General features: G+C 41.3%; 1 protein-coding gene across 3 annotated transcripts in view; it reads left to right on the forward strand.

The window, feature by feature from the left end:
* Positions 1–14,871, forward strand: part of macrod2 (mono-ADP ribosylhydrolase 2) — a 419,737-nt gene that overhangs the window by 322,057 nt on the left and 82,809 nt on the right. For all 3 annotated transcript variants that reach the window (XM_080507957.1, XM_080507958.1, XM_080507959.1), the window contains exon 8: positions 8,090–8,163. In XM_080507957.1, coding sequence (XP_080364083.1) covers positions 8,090–8,163 — 74 coding nt within the window. The remainder of the gene's footprint in view (positions 1–8,089; positions 8,164–14,871) is intronic.

A 14,871-nucleotide genomic window follows, 5' to 3' on the forward strand; every position in this document is an offset into this window, starting at 1 on the left:
CTGATACTTCATACGGCAGACAAACTTAATGAGCGCAATGTGCCTTTTAAATCACAAGAGGTTTATAGCTATACCGTGTTGGATAGGACACTTTCCTTTTGGGATAATGGACATTTTCCATCCATAACGTTTGTAATTCACCCACTTTACAGTGCAAAACTGTCTTCTTATCATCTCTCTGTACAATATTTCCAGTCACCTGTCTCCTCTATGCACACATCTTAAAATGGCCATCAGTGAAGTGTTCGTGGTAAGAAAAGCTACAGATGTAATCTCAACTCTTATCTTCACTTTTTTACTTCTTTGGTCTTCCACTCTCACTTGCAGGTTCTTCATTAGTTTTTGAAGTTGAAGCTTGAAGTTAGTATCTTGTTAAAAACGATTTCATCATTAAATAACTGAATAACTAAATAATACTAATAATTATAAAAAAACAAAAACTCCAAGTACAACATATACAAATATAGTTGATAGTTTCTGGTTGCATTTTTGCAGAATTAAAACACTCAAAGAAATCAAAGAAAGAAGGAAAGAAAGAAAGAGAGAATGCGAAAAAAGTTAAATCCCATGCAGGGAGAGTTGGGCTTATTTGAAGCCTAATCACACGTTAACCAAGCAATTAAAAAGCCAAAACTACAAAACAATGCACACGAATATGTGAGAACTGTTAGTTAAAGGGTCTAGGTTTTGTTTGTTTTACTATTTTGATGAGTATGAGGCATACAGCAGTTTTACTGCAGTCTCACAAAAGAAGACCCAGAACATGCAGGAGAGAGGAGGGGTCATTGTTTGTATTGTATAGTGCTGACGAGAGCACTGCTTATTGCTGTTCACTGCTACTGAGTGCTGCATTGCCAGTGGGAGCCTGTCATAGTTCTCCACCAGGAGCCCCTTCACATCAAAGGGTTAGTCTGCACACAGCCGAGCATGCGGTGGAGGGGAGGAATTAAACAGCCCGTTCAATAAATAAACAGCTTAGCTCTTCCCATAACCGCATCTCTCTCAAACAGAACAATACAGCTGATTAAGGCTAAAGATCGTCACACAGTAGAGGGTAAATAGAGGCGGGACTTTCAAAGGAACTACAGTATAGCACAGCGCTGTGATGTTGTTCTCTATAACTCCTGCTCATGCCCCCTGAGTACTGCCATATTCTGAAAGGGGGCCCCGCTCTCTTGTCAGAAGTTTTGACATTTTATGTACATCTCGGATAACCTTTAAGGTCAGTTTCCATTCCAGCAATGTAAACAAAAGTGTTTTAGTGTGAATGTCACATCTTCTTGATCTTTCTTTCTCTCAATCTGTCTCTGTGTGTGCGTTCTTTTTTTTAAGTGTCTCTGTCTGTCTCTGTAGGATACACAGCTCTATAGTTATCAGTCTGTACTGTATGTGTGTTCAGGGCCGTATAGCCAGGTACCATGCTTATTCACACACGATTGACCCATTTCCACTTGGATTGTGGGAGGAAAACAAATCCTGCACCCCAACCAACATGACAAAAGAATCAGGAACAAATTATCCGAAGCTTTTGTGGTGAAGAAAACAGATTTGTCAAGAACACTAATGCTAATTGACACTCTCTCACGCCTCTATATTCCAGAAGACTCAGTCACCATTGACAGATGATGGCAGAACAGGGATGTTGGGTGCAGTAGGGGTGTACAGGGGGTACCTGAGACTCTTGGAAAGAAAAATGAGGGCTCACACTGCGTTGACACTCCAATCCCTCAGTTCGGCCCATTAGCCACAACAGAATTTCTGCTCCGATAGTGTGTCGGAGGTACCACCCATAAACAAACTGGTGCCCACTATGGGCCACGAGGTCACCCAGCATGATAGAGGTTATTAAGTGCTGCTCCTGTTTGCACATCAATCACAGCCATGCGACCTGGGTTTAAATGGATTATTCCTTCCAAAGAGGAGACACCTCTCAACGTCTCACAGGATCAGTGCCAAGAGTCCAACTGCATCGACTTAGAGAGGTCATTTCTTCTTTTTCTATCGCTTTGTTTTTCATCCCATACGTTCAGTTGTCTCCTGTAGTGTGTTTTTTCTCCCTGTACATCCCTCTCACCGGCAAGCTACAAACATAAGCATCCAATTTTATGAGATATTGTGTACAAGTCAGCCTTCTGAAGCTGGTGCTGCAAGTGCACTTTCCAGCAGCCTCGTAATGGGGAATACAGTAAAGGAGATGTCTGCTACGATCAATTTTTGCATTGTGCACTCTGCCCATTCTGAGCAGGCAAGGACATGGACGTTATGTCTACTATTTGCCAGACAAATACTATTGCACACATGCATTCATAACCCTATCGAAACAATCTGAGGCCCTGAAGGCAGCGGCACTTCTGCACTTCATTGGAAAAATCTCTCTCTCTGTTTACTGTTAACCCTTCACCTTTGGCTCATCTGTCTCTGTGACGGATCCCAGGATTGTTGACAAAGGAGTTTCAGCTCTAACTGGTGGCTGTAGGAGATATGCGGGTGTAATCCACCCAAGCTCCACTGGTATGTCCACGCTCCCATCCTGCTGTAGCGTCTAGATCAAAGGTGTCAAGCAGCTAAGAATTTTTTTTCCTCTAGCCAGCATCATGCTCTGGCTCACTTCATACTTGTCTAGGATTAGGAAGGTTGGAGACATTCATGGCACCTTATCTCTCAACAGCGATGGCTTGCTGCTAGCTTGCCAGAGATGGCCTGGGTAAGTCCCCCCCATCTCTTAAAACCTGGGGTTTACTACATGGAGCTTAGTCCAGCTGGGTTTAGAATTTCAAGGTACATAGGAGCAGTATGCTGTATCAGTGAGCAGCAGAGTGTGTGCTCAGAGGGGACAGGGGGTTTGGAAGCCCATTTAACTGAGTCACACAGTGTGCATTGTACTCAACACTAGCCTTGCTCTACTATTTTCATGGATGATAAGCCAAATGTAAAAATACTTACCACCCACATGACAATAGATGTAGGTCTCTGAAAAAGTTGGTTGAAAATTCAACTTTTACATACCATACAGTCTTCATAATGTTTTTTAAAAAGAGATTTTAGCTGTTAATTTTAGTATTTAGGACAAAGTGTTGTATCACCTATATGGAAGGTTTCCAAGGAAGGTCATCATCTGTTGTGCCATGGAGACCGCTCTCTGTCTTCTCACCTCTTTTTCCGCCTCTCTTCCTCACACAGCACCCTCCCATCCCTCTTTGTCTCTGTCTCCTTCTGTGGGCTGCAAAGTCGGTCATGGTCACAGCCCTGCTGTCGTGTCCCAGTGTTGGTGGAGGAGCGGCTCCGGGCCATTTGACACCTATGCTTTGGCGTCTAGAGTCCTGGGGCACAACTCTGTCCTCCACCCTGGGTCACCTCACCTCTCCTCCGGGCTCTGATGGGGTGACAACACTACCCCCTATCCTCACCACACCCACCCCCTGCTTTCCAGATGAGCACACAGTGCTCCCCTCAACAAGAGCAGCCTTTAACTGTACTGCACCTAATGATATCCTTGTCAGTGGATGTACCTAAAATCCCACAAACTAAATCGCAGTCACATTTCTTTCAAACCTTTAGTTAGGAAACATTATTCATCTGCAAAAATGTTTTTAGTGTTTTTCACATCAGGTAGATAAGAAAATGAATGAGAATATTTTTTAAACAGTTCTAAAATCTAAGACAAATGAAAACGATGTGTTGAAAAATAATGTAGCAGGTCAGATGTTACTATGTTTTTCTGTAGCTTTTCTTGTTTTAGCAGATATGTTTACTGCCATTTCAACACCCGTGGCGAATGTGCCAGTGCGAGCTCGCTCAGCCTCAGGCTGTATGCCGCTTCAAGGTAGACAGCTCATCAAAATGAATGACAAGTATTTAGACATGAACTTGACCAACTATCACGACGGAAGAGGAGACTGGGACTAACAGTCCAACTTCTGCCTCAAGGGAAGAAAAATCTGTACTCTGTATTCCCGAAGAATCCAGACATCATATGATCGTCAAACTTAGGCTGCACACTCCTCCCAACACTGCGAAGACCATGTGCAGAAAGGAAAAGAAAGTAAAAATTACAAAATCTTAAAATAACAGCAGACTTTACTATTCGCCCACTCGGGTAAAACAACACTGGTGGGATCTGCAGTACTTGCCGGCAGCTTGCCTATATATTTACACACAAAGAATAGGAATGTGTCATGCCATGGACATGTAGTCGACTTTTTCCACTTTCTTCTGCTCACTGCATCAGGTGACGCAGGTACTCCACAGAAAAACACCTTTCCTGAACAAGTTTGTTAGGAAAGTAAAGTCGGAAAGTTAAGTCAGAGGAAATTTAGGTTATGAAACAGCTGCCATGCCGGCAAAAGTCAGAGCAATGGACTAGCTTGTTCTCAAAGCCAAATTTTCCCCTAAGGCAGAGAACACGTTTATATTTTTTCCTATATGTGTCAGTTCAGTGGATATTTTTTAACGGGAACTTCTCTTTCCAACTCCTCACAGTGAAAACAGAACTATCCATGTGTACAACTATAGTGATTTAATTCTAAACTAAACTACATAATCTGAGCTTCAATGTCAAACTCAATGACTTAACTACAATTTCTTTTTAGAAAATACATAAATCATTGCGCTTTGAAAGTCAACTAGGGCAATGGACGAGTGTTAACATGTTTTTGCTCGTAATTTAGAAAGAAACACTGTCTCGTGGTTGCATCAGTGATTAGAGTGGTCCTAGTTTTTTTTTTTTTTTTCTTCCCTCACATTGAAAACTGTCTACATGCACAAGATCATAGGAATACAATCTGTGAATTCTGTTTTAAGATGAATTATGCTTTTGGCATAACTTACAACACATGGGGGAGTATTAACCCATTTCTAAAGGAAATTTAAAAAAAGGCATCTGCCTCACTTACTTTAAAAAGGCTTTTTAATTTGGCCAAATATTCATTACATTGGATCAAATAATTCAGAGTAGAAAAAGCTGCCGTATTCTCTTCTCAGGTCAAATTCAGGGATTATCTTAAGTCCTTCTGGACCTCGTCCAAATATATTAAGGGAAACAACAATCTTGGCCATGCTGTTCCAACATTATGTAATCTCATTGTTTCTCCCTAACCCTTTGTTCACATGGCATGTGCCGTACTTTGTCTCCCGTCTTCTCTCTGTGTGCTGTGCTCTGCCTGGTGATGAAGTAGGCGAGCCTTCAGCAGAAACAACACTGCACCACCTGAGCCCCTCATCAGTGGCGCTGTGCTGCACATATCCCATCAGTGCACCTCACTAAGACAAATCTCCCTGAGCCAGCCATATTCCCAGCCAGCATAGGAAAGAGCCGAGCCAAGTAGTGCAGGGACCCTGGAGGGCCCACCAGCGCCGAGCCTGACTCCAGCCCCGCACCATCTGACAGATTGGCTTTTACCAAACCCTCCACACACCAAATGGAAATAGTATGGGCAAGAAGTGCAGAAGGGCAAATATGTAGAAGTAAAATACTGAAAGTATTGACTGTATTTGTACTTGAGCATAAAAAGTCAGTTCTTTCTGATTGGAACAACATTCTGAAAGCCACTGTTCATGTCAATGATGCTGTGACTTCAGTGGAAACCAAGGTGGTGAAAATGTGCCCCATTTCCTCTAAATGTATGTAGTTGGCCCAGATGACAAGGACAGAGTAAGCACAGGTGAGGGAAGTTAAAAGTAGTTGAGGTTTGGAGGAGACAAATGATGAGCGAGAGCTGCTGATGCACTCAAACCGCGGTTGTTGACCTTGTGTCGTCAGTGCTGTTGTCGAGCAAGGCTCCTCTGCCTCCAGCTGCACAGACTCCCTTTTCAAGCTTTCTGTCTTGATTCTCATTGTGCCTTGTATTTTTCAGCAGTGTTTACATCTATCATTCTGCTTACCTATTGTTTTTTGGTTTTTTTTTTTAACATCTCTCTCACTTTTCAGCTCTGCAATGATTAATAGGTGAAGCTAGAAAATCAATAGAGCATCAGTAGGAACTCCACACTGAATAGGCTGCCATCCACTCCACTTATAAGATTTAGGCATGTTTTTTTTTGTTTTTTGGGGGGGGGTTTTTATCTTAAAAATAATTGCTCTGTTCATCACTTTTATGGTGCCAAAATTAGAGCACAAAAGGTGTTCCTTACTTGTCCTTACTTAACCTTAGTAATGTACGCATGCTTTGTTTCTTTATGTGCTGACTTCTCCAACACCTCACTCTGCATGTGCTGTTTGTTAACAGCTTGTCCTATCCCCGAGTATTGTTTTTCTTGTGTTTTCTTGTTTTTCCACACATCTGTTTGCCTTTGCTACCTGACGTGTGAGTCGCAGCGCTGGTACACCTTGGTGTGCAAAGAAATATTCGAAAAGGCGGCATCAGCACAAAAAGTGATATCACTTAAAAGGTTACATTTGCCCAGGATACAAAGCCATTGAAGTTGATCTGCGGACTGATTTAGCATTCTGGATTAAGGTCTGAGTGCCCCTCTCTTAGGGCGGTTTCTGAAGGACAGGAGCTGTGTGGAGAATGTACACTTGAGACACTGCCCAACAGAAACATAGGAGAAAGCTGGCTGTCACTGCTGACTGGTATGCAGCTCACATCTCGCTCCAACCAGAGCTTGAACAGGAGCTCAGCTAGTGCTCAGCAGCACTTCAGCCTCTCTTCGCTCTTCGGTGTAACTCGGCCACTTCTGTCAAGCAGAGAAAGGTGAGGAGAAGGAAAGCAGAGAGGCAGAGAGAGACATCAGCAATACTTGGACCGTAGAAGGTTTTGGGGGCCAAAGTAGATCTTGACTATTAAGATGGTTTGTTTAAAGCATTTAGAAAATAGTGACAGAAAACCTTTGACAGCATGGAATCTGTGTGACACGATTTGAGAAAAGTATGGCTTTATCTATCTACAGTATGTCGGTTTCGATTTTTTTTCTTCATCTAATATAAGGATTGAGGTCTTTGTAGTATATGTAAGTCTGTTTCATAGGTCAAAGCATCTTGCTGTTATATCAATGACCCAGGAAAAGAAAAATATTTGAAAACGTGACCTATGCAATAACCAGCAAGTTACAGCTGTGGCTCAGCTCTTGTATCAGTTCATGTGGGTTGAAATTGAGGTCTTGACCTCTGTCATAAGAGGAAGACACTTCCTCCTGCAACCTATGGTTTCTCATTGAGGTCAAGAGTTACATAATGGAAGAGCATTTAGCATCAAACGCTGTGAACTGGACCCCGAGGGCTTAAGAAAAGATAAGGTTGTGTTTGCAACATCTCACTACGTCATATGTTTCTATAGACTCTTTAATGTAGAGGTCTTGGGAAGTATTTGGAAAGTCACAGTGACTAAACTTAACCATAAGTACTTGAGAATGAAGATACTGAAACAGTATAATCAAGCAGATCTTCAGCTCTTCTGGTAATAGCATATATGCTCTGTAGCAGCAGCAGGGTTGGCCCAGCCTTTTGTAGTCAATAGCTCACACTAAGTGTTTAGTCTCACTAAGTTCTCTTCAATAACTGCAAATAGTCTTGAGATCAGCATCCCGTAGAGTCTTCAGCCTCATTAAAAATGTATAAAATCACAATCTTACTTTTTCCATCGATACCTTCTGTTAACAGTGTTAAGTCTCCTCTGCTGACACAACTGTTGTCATTAAAGTGGGAGCTAGTCACATTGCTTTCTAGCCTGCTGAGCCTTGCTATATATCCATTCTGACAAGTTGATAAAATAAGGGAGGGTGACTGATCACACATCTAAGTGTAATTTTCCCCACAAAGACAAAACATTAATCAGTTGCCTCGAGGTGGTAATGAGTAAGGGTGTGATTATATATGCGTCCATAAACATGCAGCTTGAATCTACACTTTGCACCTGCGATGCGTCGTCTTGTATTTTCACATTGCTGTGTGGCAATACACATCTACAACAGTTTATCAGACATCTGGCCTTACCTAGTAGAGACGAGCAGCTTGTGCTGCTTTCCATTGATTTAGAAGGAACGCTGTTGCCTGTGGAGATATCTGTTTGTCTGTTTGCCTGTCTGTTTTTGCCTCCCTCCAGTATCTGCATGTTGGATACTACTCGTATTGACACAGTTTCTTTCTCTCTAGGCTTTCCCAATGAGCCTGCAGCTGAAATTGCTCTGAACACAGTGAAGAAATGGATCGAAGAGAATCCTGATAAGGTAGGGTCAAGCCAGCATAATGCATCTTCAAAACAAATCGCTGTCAATCTGAAGCGTCTTATTCATTGGCGAAGGCAGTGTTTGTTTTGCACTGCTGTTGATTTGCAATGAGCAGATATGATAGGTCCACAGCAGAAACAAAGAATCCTAATTGTCACGCATTTTTGTATCATACAGGCATTTTATGCACCTGCTTTGCTTGAGCAACCATTTAGTTTGTGGTCTGTGTGCATATCAAATTAAAAACAAGTCTGAGACTAATCAGGCCTTAAATGGTCTGTTGACTGTTTAATTGGTCTATGCTGGGGAGAGCTATTAAACCCAGAAGAACATAAACACATCAAATGAAATAATCTCAAATTGTTTTTTTTTATTGGATAAATTATAATTATGCTTTCCACGGACCAGAGCTACAATAACGTGGAAATAGTCGCGTCTAGTGTACAACCACAGTTTATTTGGTGAACAAATACAGTAACAAATACACACCAAGAAATATAGAAATCTGACAGATCATCATAATAAGTGAAGACAGTTATCTACGGGAGCTAGTCATAATAAAAACTGTAATATCCATCTTCATTAAGGGCAACTGAAATACATGCTTTTAGTTGTATCACAAAAATATTCACTTCTCTCAGTATATTTACTCCAGAGGGGAATCTTATACCGGTAGTGAGAAAAACAAACACACAGTTTCTGTAGTCGCCACTACTTCATACTCGTTTATTACTATATGACCTTATTCTGAAATTCTAATAATTTTCAAACAGTCCTAAAAATCTGTTAAAATTATATTTTTGGGGACTCCATTCAGTGTGTTAAGACTAAATAGGTTATTATTGTGTAATCTTTTCACACTAATTAACGGGGGTTAAAATCCATGTGAAAACTGCTGTGACAACTAAATGAAATCTGGGGGCCAATTGCAACATAAGCAATTATGTGCTAATTACACAAGGCTATTCACAGCAGCATTATTGTATGTATCTTAAGTTAAAAAGGCTATTCACCAGCCTAATGTATTCTTGGTTTGTGATGATGGGCTTTTGTTCAGTTGTCAGGATGCTGTTTTAAGGCTTTATACAACATTTGTCAGTTTGTGACTCAGTGAGTGATGGTAACCTTCGGGGGTCATCTCTGTTTACTGTGACACTGTTTATCCGTCACTGTGGATTGAGGTGTTTTATAAAGCTCACAGCTTGACGTGTTACAACATCCCTCAGCTGGTGTTATGGATGTTGTGAACAGGCAGCCAAATGATACAGAGTTGCAAGATTACTTTGCTGTTGATGTGCTATGTTTGCAGCAGTTGTTCTCTGCCTGATGATTCCTGTAACATCTCGTTGGGGAATCCATCAGCTCACTGGCGTGAAGAAGGGTTTATATGGCTTATTGCTGACTGTAAATAACAACTTAATGTGCAAAGCTGACTTTAGTGGTTGTGTTGTTCCACATCCAAGATTGCTGCTTGCCATACGGAGGCGGCGCTGTCACTCATAAGACGCAATTTTGTGATGTATTGACTGATGTGGAGAGATTAAGTGAAAAATGTTACACTTCATGGAGAAACCCGGATATCTACTGCAGTTTCCTGCTTTGCAATGCTCCATGAGCTCCAACAGTGGATCTTTTGGTCAACTAAAGCAGGAGTGAATAAGCTTTTTAAAAGATCAGAGAGTGAAATGATGTACAGTATTTTTGCTAGAAGAACAGCAGTCTTCCAATGAAACCCAGAGCAACATGCACTGGAGTAGGGGGCCTTCCCTCCGATTTCCAATTCACTCACCAATCCTCAGTGCTGTGTTATAATAGAAAGCTGCATAATATAATAGATATCATTTTAACACAATTATATTGGCATAGCTTTTTATGAGACAAAAATTGAGATTTCAAGCAAATTGCTGCTATAATTTTACAATGCCTGAAAGCACAGCATGATGACTCACTGTTAGCTATGCTGGCATTGTGTTTAAAATTCAATGTTTATATGAATACTGGTAGCTTCATCCAATTTGTTAAAAAAATGCAATTTATCATGGCTGGATTTATTCAATTGGCACACCTTGTGTCACAATGATTGATAGCTGGCATGCTTCTGTTTAAGGCACTGTCAGCTCATGAGAAAATTATGTGCTTGTTGACTATATTAAGCTTACGATCTACATTAAAATCTTTGATTCAGAATCTGAGTAAAAGCCTTAAATATAAAGTTCTGAACAATATGCGAGCTCAGTGCCTTCTTCAAAGCCAATAACAAGGTGTTAAAGTGTTCTCCAGTTCAGACATCACTTCAGCAACTCATATCGCAGATTGCACATAGCTTCGCGAAGACGGGGAGAGAATGGGATGGCCTGTGCCCAGTTTATCATGCAGGGAACAATGGCGTTAGATTGCTTTGCTCGCTCACTTCCAGTTCTGTAAGCAAGGCCACAAGGAGCCTGTGTTGTGAGGGTGTCCACAGAGACAAGTTATTTCAGGGCCATGATGAGGGCCATGCTTTGGGAAAGACACTCTGTTATTGAGGCAGAATTTCACCACAATGAGCTGGCTGAGGATCTAACGCACTGGGGGTGACAGAGTTGAGACCATCACCCTCAACTACAACCCTCTCCAAAGACATACACACCAGCCCATGAAAACATTGTTTGTGAGTGTATGTGTCTTGCTCTGCACGTGTGTTGTTCAGTGAAGATACATTTGTATCTGGCAGTTTGTAGTCATATACTCAGCCTATTGATCTGTAATTGTCCACTGATTGAAATGTGGAGACAAGAGGGTCTGAGCTCTCGGGACTCTGTTCCATCAAATAGCAGAGGACATGTCGAGTGTGTGTGTGTGTGTGTGTGTGTGTGTGTGTGTGTGTGTGTGTGTGTGTGTGTGTGTGTGTGTGTGTGTGTGTGTGTGTGTGTGTGTGTGTGTGTGTGTGTGTGTGTGTGTGTGTGCGTGTGCGTGTGTGAGAAAGAGAGATGGAGTGAGAGAATAGAATGAAAAAGCAGGACACTGTGATTGATTAGCAGTAAGTTTATCTCCCGGGCCAGCACAGTGCAGCTCTGATGCACTTGCACACAAAAGACCCCAATGCCAGCATGAAATTCTCCCTTAAAAGCACCTAGACTTTCATTGTGAAAGCATAAACATCCTCACCATGGTCAGGGAGAGAAGATGCTTTAATCTAGAGAGGCTTGAGTTGAGGAATGATCTTTTAGGTCACATAAGATGAAGGAATAAAGGCAGTCCTTCTCAGTTTCCTTGTATCTGCCACACAAATAAATAAAACTGAATATGTAGGTTTGTGAGAACACCCCACCAGGAGTCTCTAACATCTTAACTGCATAAGGGGTTGCAGTAACTGAGGCAGGCAACCCAAGACAACCAGTTTCCCATATGGTTATTGAGTAGTATCCCCCCCCTCCCCCCAACACTCATCTGGCTTTGGTTTATTTCTCATTTTCACATCTAATTTGGTTTAATTCGGGCTTACATAGGTTTAATCTGCAGATGAAAAATGTGGTCTGACACTTTATTTGGCTGCCACGGATGTGCTCCGGATGGCCAAGCTTTTTAATGAAGCGTTTCAAGGGCCCAGCAGCTCGGCATTACTGACACAGTCTGAACACTTGAGACAGATTGAGAGTCTGTAATAAGCTCTGCTGCACTGTGCAGCTCAGGACAAAATTGATGTGTGGAGAATTCACCTTTCAACATCACTCTGGTTCAGGCCTTAGTATTAAGCACTCCGATGTGCCAATGATGCTCCCAAAACAGGTGTTTACATTCCGTTTCCTGCTCTGTCAATGATCTGTTTACCTTAGTCGAATTTGTCATTTAGGACACCTGATAATAAATTCCATCTCAAGCCAAGACTGGAGACCTGTGACAAATGTCAAGTGGCTATTAGGAATAAATAGGATTTTTGTATTTTTTGTATGATTGTGTTTCTCTCTGTGAATAGATATCAGTCTGTGAGGCTGTCTGGGCTGTGGCAGATGGAGCTATAACATGACAACATTGAGGCATTCATTGTCATGCCGCTGAATAAGATGGATGGTTACTGTTACAATAACAATACTGAAGTGGTTCACCTTTGGAAAATGTGACTTGCATTGGTGTGCATTGTAAGCTGCTTTATCTAAAAGACCTGGCAAGCAAAACGCAAACCACATATGTGGAGCTTCTTTATGTCATACTATACATGGTGGTTAAAATTATGATGAATTGCTCCAGGGGACAAAACAGATTCAAAGGCGCTAATCCATGTTGTTCACAGCGTTCTTCGTTCTATTACCTTTGACCAGACTGTGTTTTTACAGCAATTCTTTTCTTTTTAATGTTTCCATGAAAGGCTAAAATATGAACATTTTAAAAAATTCTATATTGAACTGTAGCAAATCTCGTCCTGTTTGAAATCACAAATAAAGGTGTTTTTTTTTTGTTTTTTTTACTGTTTTACTAAACACTACACATGCTGAATTAGCTTCACCATACATGTTTTATTAGATCTAATTATCTTCAATTATTGAATCTTCATGTGTGAATGCCATAAATCAACTCGATAAGTTCTCAGTTCATTTTAGTGTTAGACAAAAAACAGACATCTATATATATGTAATTTTTTAGCAGATGTTCTTAAACTACTGCTAGCCTTATCCTAACCTTTATCCAAAGTGTAGCCAGACTGTACCCTTAAAATGTGTCTTTATTGAAAAACGTGATTGTCTTCAGGATTTCTCTTGACATGAGTTCCCATGGCTCACTGTGCAGATCAATTTACCCCCAGTATGGAAGACCATGAACACACCCATATACAGACACAGCAAAACGACACAATTTCAAACTGCACTATGATAATAAATAGATAATGTAACTAAAGAAATGTCCCAGCGTGTATAAACTGTTCTCAAATGTTGTGTTGCTTTCCAGTGACAGGTTAGTATTCAGTGTGGAGTGAAACCAGCAGCTCAGAGTGATGAAAGAATCCCTCCATGGGAAAGCACTTTGAGAACTGAAAGTTACTGGAACTGAAACAAGCGCTAAGTGGGGTGCTACTTCTGCTCTCTGTTGCTACATTACCTCTTCGTGGTATTTTTATTGTCTGGTATCCAGTGAAAATTCTTTGCCAAGTGTTGTGAGGGGGAAAATTTGCTCTGCACATGCCTGGAGGACACTGATGTGCCACTGATGGTTTGAGCTACTGGCATGGCGTTCAAAGCCAGCAATGCTCTTTTGAAGTCTGTGGCGAGCCCTTTTCAATTGTTTGCTGTGACTGAGAGCGTCGGGGAGATGTAGCCTGATCAGGAGCACACAACGTGACTGAGCACTGGAGTCTGCATTGACTGTACTTTCTTGTGTGGTGGGAGAGACACAGTTTGACCTTGGAGAGTTGCACTGTCTCTTCAACTTCTCAAACACCTGCTCATTTGGCTGCAGAGATTCTTCAGCGAGAGAGTGAGAGAGAGAGAGAGACTATGAATGCCTTATTAGTTTTCTCTCACTATGAATTACTTTCCTGGCACTAGTGCTAATGTATACCATGCAGTCTAATACATTAGTAGCAGCCATTTGGCCCAAGGCAGTAGAATGGACCTTTTATAGCTTTTATGATCTGAGAATTTTATTATCTGGCTCACTCTGGATAATATGATGTGTGCTCTTTGATTCCTTTGACCCCAAGTTGGTCTAGTTAAATACTAGTAGTTTCAGTGTTTAAATCGATTGAAGATGATACGTTCAATTTCCTGAACTGACACTAGAGAAAGTTATTTCTTAAATGTTTAACTTTTAGCTCTTTAATTTATCTGGAGAGAGGAAGAAAAAAAAAGCAGTTGTGATTAAGCGCTCATGCTGTCAGAGATAAAGAAAAAGTTTATCATGCTACAGTATTTTCAGTGTTTATCTGGGTAGTCTGATTGAGCTCTTGCCTTCAGAAAGAAATCTTCTCTATACGAATGGGGATTAAGCCTATCATCTCTATCTATGTCCACACACCAAGCTGTTGCTTTACTCGCGGTAATTACAGAATGATCACCTTACTCTCTGATGTGAGGTGACTTTGAGTCCTCTGTGCTGAGAGAGAGAGAGAGATAATTATTAAATGCTGTGTTTAATGTTCTGTCCCCACTTCAATTGAAAAGAATTAACTGAGGAATAAATAAAACTTTTCTCGCAGAATTGATTTCATCTCACTCTCAGAAAGTAATTGAAAAGCTGTTTGTGATAACAAGGAAGAGCACTAAAAGAATGTTTTGAATGTAATCGCTGCAGCACCTATTGAAGATAACAAAACCAACTATTAAGTGCCACATGCCCCATGAAATAATGAACAATAGTGTTTATAGGTAATACAGATTTCTGGCGCAAGTTTAAAAGCATGTTCGACACTTCATTTGTTGGGCGAAAGGCCTTGATAGTTAGTTGTGTGGAACTGATGTTCTCTCACATCCAGGTGCTTTTGTGCACGGAGCCCACCAATAAACACAACCCACCGCACTCCGCCACATGGACACTGAGATATGATGCCCTCCGAGTTCGTCTCTCTGTTCCTGTAGATACTGTAGTCCCACTCCATGCTTACTGTGCTGGAACAAGCTATCTTAATGACATGCTAATTGATTTAGTGTAGCACAGATAGCAGCAGGCTGGCACACCGTGATAAAGGAAGAGTGGGTCGAGCTATTGGTTCAGAGGAGGACAGGAGACTCATCAAAG

The sequence above is a fragment of the Blennius ocellaris genome (assembly GCF_963422515.1).
Source record: "Blennius ocellaris genome assembly, chromosome: 13".
Taxonomy (NCBI): Eukaryota; Metazoa; Chordata; class Actinopteri; order Blenniiformes; family Blenniidae; genus Blennius; species Blennius ocellaris.